This window comes from Bombus huntii, unplaced genomic scaffold (genome assembly GCF_024542735.1).
Source record: "Bombus huntii isolate Logan2020A unplaced genomic scaffold, iyBomHunt1.1 ctg00000060.1, whole genome shotgun sequence".
NCBI lineage: Eukaryota > Metazoa > Arthropoda > Insecta > Hymenoptera > Apidae > Bombus > Bombus huntii.
This window is the reverse complement of record NW_026099321.1, coordinates 121,191-135,018: the sequence shown is the minus strand read 5'-3', so window position 1 is coordinate 135,018 and position 13,828 is coordinate 121,191. Positions and strand designations below refer to the sequence as shown.

General features: G+C 34.5%; 2 protein-coding genes and 1 long non-coding RNA gene across 3 annotated transcripts; 2 read left to right on the top strand and 1 right to left on the bottom strand.

Annotated features, from left to right (window-relative positions):
• Positions 1-1,815: 1,815 nt before the first annotated feature.
• Positions 1,816-8,072, bottom strand: LOC126875937 (omega-amidase NIT2-like). The gene is made up of 4 exons (XM_050638862.1): positions 8,033-8,072; positions 3,181-3,365; positions 2,618-2,786; positions 1,816-2,343 (listed from the first exon to the last, which is right to left on the bottom strand). Exons 2-4 carry the CDS (start codon positions 3,262-3,264, stop codon positions 2,051-2,053), a joined length of 546 nt encoding a protein of 181 aa, XP_050494819.1. The 5' UTR covers positions 3,265-3,365; positions 8,033-8,072; the 3' UTR covers positions 1,816-2,050.
• LOC126875930 (venom serine protease Bi-VSP-like) lies at positions 5,086-8,773 on the top strand. The gene is made up of 7 exons (XM_050638853.1): positions 5,086-5,510; positions 5,569-5,753; positions 6,138-6,458; positions 6,633-6,728; positions 6,800-6,954; positions 7,283-7,337; positions 8,035-8,773. Exons 3-7 carry the CDS (start codon positions 6,227-6,229, stop codon positions 8,061-8,063), a joined length of 567 nt encoding a protein of 188 aa, XP_050494810.1. The 5' UTR covers positions 5,086-5,510; positions 5,569-5,753; positions 6,138-6,226; the 3' UTR covers positions 8,064-8,773.
• Positions 8,774-9,374: 601 nt separating this feature from the next.
• On the top strand, positions 9,375-10,248 carry LOC126875947 (uncharacterized). The gene is made up of 3 exons (XR_007693796.1): positions 9,375-9,430; positions 9,506-9,774; positions 9,858-10,248. It is a non-coding gene; the product is annotated as an uncharacterized LOC126875947 (long non-coding RNA).
• Positions 10,249-13,828: the final 3,580 nt, after the last annotated feature.

Below are 13,828 nucleotides of genomic sequence, written 5' to 3'. Positions count from 1 at the left end.
ACAACGTTATTTGTCATATTTCAGTTAAACCCCAGAAAAGCCAGAAATATATTTGCAGCGTGTTTTAACGCGTCCCTGGCAAAGATCTGAAAAACGAGTTGCGACACAATTTAAAGCGACAAATAGCACCGCGTATCTCGTTGTGGTAACACACGGTTCGCCAGCTTTTTAAAAGCGCTCTCCGTTTGCTTTTTCCTCTCTTCCCTGTCTCTTCGTTTTTTCTTAACGAACAAATCCATTTTCGCGAGGACGAGAGTACGGAAATGACGTACTGGCAATTTTGTTTTGTGATAATACAAGCAGCTTGGTTTCAGTGAATTAAACTTGGGCCCAAGCTTCTACTTATCCCTACCTTCCTTTCCTTTATTTTCCCTTCTATATCCCGTGTTACTCGTGAAGACGAATAATGGTTCAGATAGATGATAGGCAGATTTTCGAGAACTAAATAAATATACGGTCGCGGATCGGTATCCTTTACCCCTCATTGCGGATCGAGTCGCGAGATTGCAAAAGCGAGATATTTTATTATTCTGGACATGGCCGGTGGGTTTCTCCAAATCCCTATTCATCCTAATTCTAGGAAGTATACAGCATTGATTACCCTCGATGAACAATTTGGATAATAAGTTGTTGTTTTCTTCGAATTCTTTTGTGCCTTTGTTCGATCCATTCTAAGTCGATCTAAGAAAATAGATAAAGGGAGGGAGGGGCAAAGCTAGTTAATCTGGAAAGAATCCAAGCGTCAATTTCAAGCATTTACAGAGAATCAAGCGGGCTGGTTAAGGTCGTGAGTTGAGCAATTATCCCGCGTTAGGTTCAATCAGGTTAGTCCCACGCGAAATTGATCCAACCATGCGAAAACGAGTGTATTCTGATTTCTGTCGCAGATACTTCTGGCTAGTGCACTTCTTTTACGCTTCTCATCGCGACTTCTGACGACTAACGAAGATGTTCGGCATTTTGACACTCTACATGAAGATGATGATAATTGCGGTCTGTGTACCGCCTACCCTTCCTTCTATTCTTCCGTTAAAGACTGGTAAGTTGATACTGATTAATTATGCGATCGAAATCCTATATAATGGCTACAAAAAATATTTGCATCATTATTCTCGTTTCCTAATGAATCGCTGTTTTAATCAAGTTTTATATTGCATCAAATTTCTGTAGTTACACGAAAGTACTAAATTATAGAAAACTTGATATACACGGATTTAATTAATTGATAAATTAGTCAATATATAGGCATTATTATTTCACGTGAAATTTTACAACGTCAAAAACCTAATATTCCTGTACGAGCAGTATTAATCACAAATTGTGAGAATGCCTACTGATAAGGAAGAAAGATAATATAGAAAACGCAGACTTGTGGAAAGAGAATCCCTGACATTAGACACGAATACGCGATTTCACGAAATATTTTATGGTATATCTAAGATAGAGAATATATATAGAGTACATATAAGTATATATAGAGTAAGAATATATATATAGAGTATATATAAGTACCAAAAATACATCCTAAGACGTGTATGCGATCTACGCTGTATGGGACGTGTTATAAATGGTTTCCGCCACTCAACCGCATTTGAATTTGTGAACACGATCGAACAATTGACACGAATTATTAATTCCCGTCTCTACTCTAGTAACGATTTGCTTTGGAACGAGGTCGAATCGTTCTGATTCCGCGCATGATTAACAAATAATTACAGAGGACATCAATTACTTGGATGGTCTTCCTGAAACTTGATCCAGTTTCGAGAAAATGAAAAATTCGTTTCTTCTCTTTGCTTCCCTGTTCCTTCTTTCCTCCTTTTTCCCTTTTTACATCGCTTTGTTTTACATCGCAATTTACATTTATTTGTAAAGTTTGAATCTCCTCGATATTGAAGATGTTGAAGCTGCAAGTATGTATTTCATTTTAATCCATTCGAGACCGAGATTTAATTGTAAGACGATACCTAGGTGTCGGTACGATCTGAATGTTTAGTTGGAATGATTCTGTGTTTTACTCTCTCCAGGGTATCCTTTTCATACTTTGATTTTAAATCGATGACAATCTTATATAGTATGCCTCATATTTTTTTTTTTTTTTTTTTTTTTTGACATCGGTGACTGTCATATTCTCTTGAGTTTCCAAATCGTAAAGAATCTTTCCCCAGGGATTGGTCAACTGTGTATGCCCCCATGCGACGTAACTTGCTGAAGGAACACGAGCCGGTGATATGCAGGCAACGTATAAGTGATTATCATTCGCTCTGGAACGCTGAAGTAATGACCAGTGCAGTGGTCCAGTGGTCATATTGAATGCCGCTGGATATATCAGCATTTGGCAACCTAACCCAGAGAAGCAGGAAATATGAAGCCACCGAATACCAATTAACTTCGTAGTTGCACGGTTCACATTCCATCATTTCTGAATATGCGAGGACAGTCCTCTTATTGTGCTTTTAATTCTTTTATTTGTTTCATTTTCAGCAAATATACTGGTTTTTTAAATTAAGCTTCTTTTTATACAGAGTTACAGATTATATTAATTTTATATAGAATATATTTAAGAAAGATATTTAATTTTTTGCTAGTTAAGTATTGATCGATTAAGTTACTGTACCTTTGTTACGATAAATGCGTGCCATTTCCTCGAATCTAATATCATAGCAAATGCCAATACCTATTTTGCAGCCCTTCACGTCGAACGTCGTTAGGGAGTTACCAGGACTGAGTGAATCACTCTCTCGAAAAGTAATCTTATTAGGAATGTCGATGTCGAATAGATGTACCTAATAACATAAAAATGTAGTCGCTAATTCTATTGCTGCAACTTTTGTAATTTAATATCAAAGTTACCAACTCCTAAACTTTAATTATTTTTTATTTAATAACTGACAGCGTTTTTATCACTTTCTTTTATTAAAAAATCTTATCATTTAATAATGTTTAAAAAGGAGAAAAAATAAGTATAATAATATTTTAAGTATGTGAAAAATTTATATTACACATTACAACAAAAATGGGCGTTTCCCGTATCATAACGTATTTTATAAACCGTAAATTATAGAATTGGTTATAGTATACGTATGTACATATGTATATTCCTAAATTATTCCTAGATAGAGTCACTTTCTTCACCCCAATATTTTCAAATCCAAAGCCATAAAGGAATATATTACTTACCTTTCGGTGTTTTGCTATCAAAGTTCCATCGGGACCCCAAATAGTACAGGTATTGTACAATTTATCGCCCTCTATTTCAGGCATCGTACCACCAACTACATAGATGTTGTTTTCTTTAGCTGCGTTCGATGAAGCAACGCTCGTTTCACCATCAGGAATACTCTCGGCGTATTTTCGAAAGTACTCTGCATTGCAATATTTCAATTAATGAAAAATAACTGTCTTTTGTTCCAACCATAAATTAAATTGAAATGTTTGTCAGTTTTTTATTTTTTAAATTATTAAAATAACTAAGTTTTATATTTCGACTTAATTAAATATGCAATTACTTAGCTAATAGTATATATAATAAATTGTTTCTACAGGTTCAAAATGAAAAATGAATATTTAGAAATATTTAATTACGACAATGCTATTTGTGTTAGCATCAGTGGCTTGTTACTCAACGACTTTGCTAGTACTTTTTCAAACATAAAGTTAGTTTTCAATTAACACTTATACTAGAGGCGGAATTATAAATGCAAAATAATTGATAATACTAATTTATAAGTACCTAATTATTAGTATCTTAAAAAATATATTTATACAAAAATCACGATAATCATGAAAATGGGGAAATCCTATATTCTCGAATCAATTCACAATTTATTTTGTATATTAATTAGATTCCGCGCTCATCAGTACGTACTCACTGGCGACATCGAGAAAATGTATCGGCAATTCCTCGTACGACCAGAGGATCGGAAATATCAAAGGATATTATGGCGCAGCGCGAGTGGAGAAACAGAAACATATGAGCTTAACACCGTAATACTCTTATCATAGAAATAGAAGCAGTCCTCAATTCCCGCCCGCTAACTCCTATCTCCACCGATCCAAATGATCTCCTAGCCCTCACTCCCGGACATTTCCTCATTGGCGATTCATTAATGTGCTTACGTGATCGAGATTTCAGAGACATTCCATCGAACCGACTCTCCAAATGGCAGCATATCCAACAGCTTAAACAACATTTTTGGAACCGCTGGCATAAGGAGTATTTGAACGAGCTAACCAACCGCAATAAATGGAGCAAGGGTGGACACAGCATCCAAAAGGGCACAATCGTCATCCTCAGAGAGGACAACGTTCCCTCCATGCATTGGCCTCTGGGCCGAGTTATCAAGGTTCATCCAGGCGCCGATGGTGTCATCCGGACAGCTACAGTTCAGACGGCAAAGAGCATTTTGGATCGGGGCGTCAAAAGGCTTGTCCCACTGCCAATTCAACCCGATCTCGAGAAACCCGAACAACTAGCCACCGAGACGAAATAAGATGGGAACTTCAACCACACCTCCCTAGTTTGATCGGTACCCTCTCAACGGGGGGAGAATGTTACGCCATGCGGCTTACCATAGGTCATATTCTTAACTATCGATCGCGGCACTATAATGTCGCAGACGGATCGTCGCGTCTGCCCGGCAAACAAACATTGTAGTGGCAAGCGCATGGTTCATTAAGCAGGGCGACTTCCAGAAACGTCGACTCGTGGCCCGTATTTTACCTCGCAGTAAAAGAATGTGGCGTGATCCGAACGTAGTGGGGGTCACCTTCCAGAAAAAACGAAAAAAATCGAAAGGCGTTCAGAACTTTTCCAGAAGTCGAACCGTCAACACATGTGGTATGTCGCGCATTACTTATCAACCAAAACGCAGTTACATTTTTTTTGTTCCATTTATATCTTTCTAGTTAATAAGTTGTTGAAATAAACATTAATTTATTTGTGTTAATTCTGTGGAATTTCATTGAACTACCCTTATTATCATAATCGAAATAAGGGGATCGATCAGTTCGTGGCGTCGATTATTTAATCGTAACGGGAACTTACAACTCTCGTTGACGTGCTATCTCGCGATCGCGTCTCTCCGCGAACGGTCGAAACAAAATGATTCACTAAAAACTGTCCTGAATTCCTAAGAATTTATTTACCGCAAAACTGACAAAGTGTTTATTTAAAAAATGAGGTTGAAGGTAGTCCTTTTCTTTCATTTCATTCATTTTCATTTTCTTTCTTAAGTATGGCTAACACAATATCTAATCAATTAAAAGTTTATATTTTCACGTGAAAAGTTTCTTTAGATAATTATTATCAACATGATGACTAACTCTTACGGATTAATACGTGTCTGTAGGGCAATCCGGTGGACTTGATCGGCTTCCTACTTCGAAAGTTGAGTAATCGGTGTCGCTTTCTTACGCATCTTTGAACTGTATAAATGTTTTAAAATTGTTTGATCCAGAATGTACCACACCGGACAATCAAGAAGGCAGGTGCCTTGACTACAGAAAATGTAAACCTCTGCAAGAAATATGGCAGATACAGTACCGTACAGCCACCGATTTTTATAGACGATCAGTGTGCAGATACCAGGGCAATGTTACGATCGTTTGCTGTCCGAACGATCCAAACAAAGAGAAGAGAGAAATTTTAATAAAAACTGTGTATAAGTATAAGGCTTTGCGACCACCATACTGTGGTTTTAGCAACGTCTCTCATACCAGGGTGGTGGTCGATGGTAAACCAGCTGAACTTGGTACATTTTATGTCTTTCTTTCCGATTAATAATAAGCCATTTACTGCAAAGAATGAACTTTAAAGGCATTAAACAGCACATCAATGTACATTTCAATTAGACTAAATAATAATGCTATGATTTTATCGGTAGTAACTTTACTTATTAACTTGAATTATTTCTTTCTTTTACTTCATGTTAGGAAGAGTATCTTTTTGCTCGAAATAAAAAATTGATATAGGAGTAATAATATGGATAGAGATCAAAAACTGTTAGGGCAGAAATTACACGTTTGAACTTTATAGTTCAGTATAGTTCAAATAGAAATTATATAGAATTATTTAATAATTTGTATTCCACTGGAATAAAAATTTAATTTCTGTCTTTATCAAATCTCTATTTCAGAGTATTTGTACGTATGTACTTATCGTCTGCTGTATGATCGAATATCGAATAGGTAATAATCGTTGTTACTCGTTATGTGAGAAAAAATTATGTATATTCACAACTATGACTATTGCATTTTAGGCGTTTGGCCATGGATCGTTGCATTAGGTTTTCGTAATCCCCGAAACCCAGACAAACCACTATGGAAGTGCGGAGGTTCCCTGATATCGGCTAGGCATGTTTTGACCGCAGCACATTGTGCACATATGGATGGAATAGAAAACATACACAATCATAATATTGCCATTCTTAGATTGGTGGAGGAGGTGCCATTTTCGAGTAAGTCCTCAAATATATATATATATATATATATATGCTATTGAGTATTAATGAAGTATCATATCCTGAAATTTCTTACTGTACACATATATTGTGTCATAAAGCGTGTACAATTCTTTCTCATACTTTTGGTCATTCGTTTCCTGCATTTTCATTTATTTTTTTATTTTTCAGGGTACGTATATCCCATTTGTACGAAAGAGCTCCTGCGAAAGAGCAACTTCGTCGGCTATAACCCCCTTGTTGCTGGATGGGGAGCATTAAGATATAGTAAGTGATATCAATTTTATAATAAAATTAAACAGTTCCAGTCTTAAATATCTTTCTTATTTTCTTCGTAGGACGACCACGACGTAATGCATTAATGGAAGTACAAATGCCAGTGATTAAGAACGCCGAATGCAAAATAGCTTATTCCAAATTTCCTAATGCACCTGATGTCACTGATGGTATAATATGCGCCGAACGTGCTCAGGGTGGAAAGGATTCTTGTACGGTAATTAAGTTACAGAGTTACTACAAACTATACGGTATCTGAAGACACGTCAATTCGAATTAACATCAAATCGACGTCTTAAACATTAAAAATAATAGATAAACACAATTTAATAGTTTTGCCCACTTCTCACACCTCGTTATGGTATTTAATCTAATTTCCTCCTAATCTTAGTTTTGCTCAAAATACATATAACATGTACGTTATAAATTGGAGTATTTCAATACACAAATCAATAGAAGATTATTACTGTATATAAGTATAATTTTAATACAATTCGATCGATATATTTCAGTATCTTTGATTAAAAATTTAACGATCCTTTCAGGCTGACCGCGGCGGACCACTGCTGATACAACATGAATTAACCTCGTATTTAATAGGTATTGTGTCTTATGCTTATAAGTGCGGCACAGCTGGGTATCCCAGCGTTTACACTAGGGTCACATCGTACCTTGACTTCATTCTCCAAGCGATGCAATAATATGATATTACTGTTCCATAAATATCATTGTGTAAAAAACGTAAAGTTGGATTTTCTTATTGTGGAGATAAGAAACAGCTCAAATTTACATTGTTTTGTACGTTACAAATTATAGGCTTAAAATGTACGAAATGTAACTTTGAAACGACACTAATTTTTTACGCACGATAAACCTCCACGACTTAGGTATGTAAAGATGATAAACGTATATTAATTCTATTAATTTGGTAATAATAAACCAACTTTCTGAGAAGTTCTGTAAATTTCGTTTCTGTTGTATCAAGAGAATAATGGAATATTCCACTTAGATCGTATACTTTTTGTATGTACGTACAAAATTTTCCGGCTAATCTAAAACGCTTCATAAGATAGAGAGCTTCTGGAAATTCGGACACAGAGAGTGCATAAAATACACGATAAGTCTCGTGTCTTTCAAAATTACTTTTTATTCGCTAAAAACGTCCTGTGTACTCATGCAATCACATGCAACCTCGAAACTTCACTTATTTTTTATCACTTTCCAATTCAATACACAGTTTCTGCATTTTTGACTATATGTAAGAGAAATTTCTATTCAGCCAAAGGTGTACTTACAGATTATAGATTCCTATACGACTCTCAGTAAAAATTTATCCGCACTCCAGATAGTTAAAACTTCTGTCGACCGTATTGATCCATCTGCACTCTTCGTATGACGTCAATATCTGTTCAGTGCTGCTGCGCAGGTTTCTTTGTGTTACGTCAATTCGTTTGTGACCGTTGCGCGAGTAATGGCGCTTTGCAATGGTGATTTGCAGGAAAACAGTGCAGAATGCTGTGATTCGTTTCTTGTGGTCGGAGGTTATGTTTGATGCCTATATTTATCAAAGATTTAATGCACATTATGGAGAAAGTGTTTTGTCACGAAGTGTGTTTGAATGGGCACAAAGGTTCAAAGAAGATCGCACAAGTGTTATGAAAAAACAGGTGGACGCCCGTCCACATCCACGTTGACAACATTGAACGTGTTCATGAACTTATGCTCTATGGAATAGACGAGTGACACTGGATAATGTGGCAAATCATTTGCAAATCAGCCACGGCTCTGCTTATGCAATAGTGCACGACAGATTTGGGTTTTAAAAAGTTTGTGCGAGATGGATGCCGAAAAAGCTGATGAAAAGGTGAAGACGACGATGCATTCGTGGTTCGCAGCTCAGCCCAAAACATTTTTTAATGAGAAAATACGAAGGTCCTTCGGCAAATGGACAAAGTGTATACAGAAATTGAGTGATTATGTCAAAAAATGATGTATGTCTTTTTTGACAATTGCTTAAAATAAATTCTACACCGACAGAGCGGGTAACTTTTTACTCACCCTCGTAAGACACTTAAATTTCCAATCTATTATGATGAATAAAAGAGCTTATACTATTAAATCTAATTGTATTTTGTTGCATGAGAGTACACGTGTATGTGATGTACATTACCTTTATATCCCCTTGAACGCTTCAATATTGCGCATATATACTATATTTTGTACAGCTTCTATAAAATTTCGTATGTTTGTTTAGGCTGTTAATCTAGAGGCTAGAGTACAAAGAAGTGGCACAATGATGTGGGCTGATGACATTTATAATTATCAAGGAATCACCCCTACATTCGCTCAGGTATATATCGTTGACTATAATGTATTTAACATATATGATTGTTAGAATATTAATAATTAATTTTTAATTCTATCAGAATTTTAATGAAACTGTCCCTTGGGAAGGAAGAACTGATACCTTGATATCACGGTTTGTACATCCTATATATACGACAAATTTTAGAACATTATATAACGAAGAACCAGATCGTCGTGGCCATGTGATGTGAATAAAAGGACTTGAATTTGATGATATTTTTATAATGTTAGATAACATAACTAAGTATCTTCACAGTAAGATAGGATGACATCTTAATGTTGTTCACTTGAGTGATGATATTATAAGGAAAAGTGTAATATCACAGGTAGGATGATTCATAATTTAGAACTACTAACTCATGTATGTATTAAAAATTAAAGAAATATATTAAATTTTATAGGATATTTATGTTTAGTAACCAGTAATTCAGAGATTGGTATTCATGGTTACTATAACGAGGCTGTAGAAACGCACCCTTTCTTCTTTGCAAATGGTCCTGTATTTATGTCTAAGCCGAAACTGGAACCTCTGAATAATTTAGATTTATTCTTGTTATTTTCTAAAATACTTATCTACAGTATACCATAAGGAATGATACCGTATCGCACCTAATCAAGTGCCTTAAGAAACATCAACAGGATATCACAGTAATCCCGTATCGACTGATATGTAAGTAAAAGTTATGTGTCATTGTTACACACAGTTATGTGTTAGTGTTATACACAGTTATTTATCATTTTCTATTAATTCAGTTGTAGCCACTACAATATCTATGACACTGGTAGTAATTATGAGAACAATAATGATGTGTTCTATAAGAGGAAATGATGATTAGGAACAAAAACTTACAGGTAAGTCAAAGTATATGTTATTTGCCATTTGAAAAGAAAGTTACTAACTTGGAATTTTTTGATAAATAATAATTGTATCATACGTACTTTTGAATTCGTGCAAGAACATATGTAATTTTGAAGTAGTTATTATTAGGAAATTGTTAGACGCGAACAGTATGCGAAAAGTTAGTATGCAGTGTAATAATTATCAATCAAAACACAAGAATTAAATTCTTGAGGAAAAAATTTCCGGAATTTCTTATTTACATGATTATAAAGAAATCCATAATAAAAAGGAGCTGCTTTCTAATACTTCTCTTCCTTGTAATGCCTGCGTTAATAATAACGAGGTTCGACTTTTTGTTTTTAGAGGGATACTGGAAAATTTGAAAGTACAGTACCATTGGGAAGAAAATCACGATATTGAAAACGATATTTGCAAGTAAATTTCCAAAAAATCTGTTTTCAAATTTTCGCTTTCTATTTCACATTAAAAGAAAGGGAGGGCTGCCTTCTTTTTCTGCAAGACAAAACAAACATTCTGAATCTCGTATCAATGAATGATGTCAATAAGTTATTTTTCTTTTCAGATTGAACAATATTCCAGATTTATTCATAATTTCATACTACGCGAAGAATAGACTTTTCATAGGTATATAAAGGAAATATTAAGTATAGGAAAACTCTTTTTCGTTGTAGGTGACATATGCTTCACGGTTGAACACATGTATTTTTGAACACATATAAATGAAAAAGTACTCTTATGGAGAAAAAGAATTGATACCTTCGATTGACATTAGATAATGTATATAAACTTATGAACAATCACTATCAGTTTGTATCTTAGGTGCACACGCAGATTTGTTGGAGTTCTTATAAAATGTACTTCCTGTACGAACGTTTTATTCTTCCAAATTTTACGATACTATGTCTCATATAATAACTATATGGATTAAACGTAATATAAATGATCCGAAAATAGACTCGAACGACATTAATTGTCTTTCTATTTATACCAATATCGAAAATACAAGTAAAGCTGGAGTAATAGTATGCAAGAATGGACTATTTATTATTTTAAACCAAATCATAGCATATTCAGAATGCACAGTATTATCATGAAATGTAAATGAATCAGTTGTAAACGAACGATTTTACTGTAAAATCGTTGCCTCCTTTTTTTCATCTGAAATATAGCAGCAATGAGTACATTCTTTTAATATATAATAAAACGAGATATCTTTATAAAGTTACATATGTCATCACTGGTAACTGTTATCTCGTATGACACCAAATATACCGTTAGTATGGAATGATATTTTTATGAAGATATACTTTAATGATAGATTTTATGAATGAAACGTTATATAAGAAAAATTATCTCTTGTTATTCTATGAAGTGTAGTAGCTAATGAAGATTAATTTTACGAAGTATTAGAGCAAAAGAGAATTAAAAAATTAAAAAGATCTAAATAAGATTGTTCGTGTGGCTTAATTATCTCAATTCTGGTACACCACTTGTTACATTCTAACTAATTAGCGCTAAACAATAACTTGCAAATATTAAAGATATTAACACCTTAATATTAACACCTAAAGGTTTTCAGGAAATTTTATAATACTTGATTATTGTATATCTAGTCATTGATTGATAAAATTTCTTGTATAAGCATAGATCGAGGTTGACGTCATACGCAGATTGCATTACAGGTATCGTTTTAATTTATTTTATGGCTAGAATCGTTTGAATATTATACGAATAATTATTTCCATTCGAACGATTAATAAATCACGTACCTATAAAAGATATATTATGAAAAAGACGTGACGAAACAAAAAAATATTGGAAATTCCGTTGTCATTAGATCAATTATTTTTGCAATGATTTTTATTTCCATGTAATTACATATGAAATGGGTAATTCATTAACATCTCCTCGAATCGAATATAATTCGTTACACTTCACAACGATTCAAATAATGGACGGGAAATATATAATAACTTTCCTGTCCTTGCGTTAAAATAGTATTGTACAAATCAGATGATACAACCTAACCCCAACCTAACCCCAAAAAACCCAATTACATCCACATTGCATGACAGCACACTTGCAATGGATTTTTGTGATTTCAATGTCACAGACAATGACACAACTAATCAGAACACGTTCGAGGCTACAGACATTGAAATTACCGCGTGTTTAATACGTTTAAAGCATAAATCTAAATTTCACGCGATTATTTCTTTGTACATTGTGAAACTCTTAAATTATCTTAATCGAATAAATAATCCTAATGTAATAAAACATCTTGAAATAGACCTAGATATCTGAAACAGAAACTCGAAGGATAAGAAATCCTAAAAGGTACTAATCCTAAAATAACAAACTCCTAAATAATAAACAAGTGATAAAACCTGTTATAAATAATAAACCTAATAAACCTTAGGAATAATCAAATCCTAACTAATCGAAAATAAAATAAGGCAAGCAATTCTTAATCTTTCAAGTAATTTTTCCGAAAACACAGAAAGATAGAGAAATTAAAAAGACGCAGCACAAATTGCAGCACAATGAAAGTTTCAGAGCGATGAATACGATCGTATTAAACTAAATAATTTTCAAAAGTGAAATTACACTGAAACGTATATCGATGATATTTGTCATTTCTACGATCTGTTTCGCTTGATCGTGCTTCTTTTCTGATGTAAATTCAATTTATAATACGAACTAAGTTTCCTTTATTATTATTAGTCCTGCGTCTTTTTAATTCGTCACTTCTTTTATTTCAGAACAATGACGGGCTCCAAGATGCTGTTCGGATGTTTGGCGTTAATTGCTTTTCTGCATCCATTAGTTCACGTTTGTACTTCGAGTAGTACAGCTCAAGGTTTGTACTTCGAGTTGTCTTTTTCCATGCACTTCAAATTCCAATACGATCTGGTCACGTGGCCTTCGTACAATTTCGAAATTTTACCTGTTTGGTAATCGTCAATGAAAAAAGAAGTTATGCGTGACCTCAACACATTGAAACAATTTTTATGATTTTTTATTTGCCGGTTGGTCAGCAAGTTAATGGAAAAATTTCACTTAACTATTCGCGTTAATTTCTTCGGTTTAACTTTTGGGAAATGCTTCGTTAGCTTCGGGAATATTCCAACGATTCGTTTTACGTACAAAATAAGCATGATAAATATTACATCACGGTAATGTAATATCGGAATATATTAAAGGTGTAATTTTGTTCGATTAATTATAATTTATTAATAATGGATTGAAAATACAGATATTAGTTAGACAGAGAAACGATGTTTGATTAACAGGAAAACTAAATGCAACGCTCGTATTTACAACAAATAACTTGACAACTATTTGGTAACTCTCTCTCTCTCTCTCTCTCTCTCTCTCTCACTAGCAACTCTAACACTCGACAACACTCGCAACTCAATTCTAACGACTCTATGCTTCGACGTCTCGATCAACTCTGATTCTCGCAACACGCACACTTTTCGATTCGCCTTGGATAGCGAAACCGTCCTTCTTCTAACGTTGTCTATTGTTTCCCTCATACCTATGTAAGAACTACCAACTACGTGCCTTTAGTCACGTAGGCACTCTTAAATGTAGACGAACCACAGAAACACGACGTACACGGGTTTTCTATTTTCTGCCGATCTCCAATCAAAGCTATTCTACGATATTACAATCGGCCTTTCCTGACAATCACATCTGCCCTCAGATGTGCTCATCATCGCCGCTCGCACTTACATCACTATCGTCAGCATTCCACCATTTCATGTGATCGGCTGCCGTGGAAGTTGTACGTGGCCCTTCGTGCTCCCCCTCTCGCTGCACTATGCATCGGTCATTTTGCAGGACTTTTATCACCCGA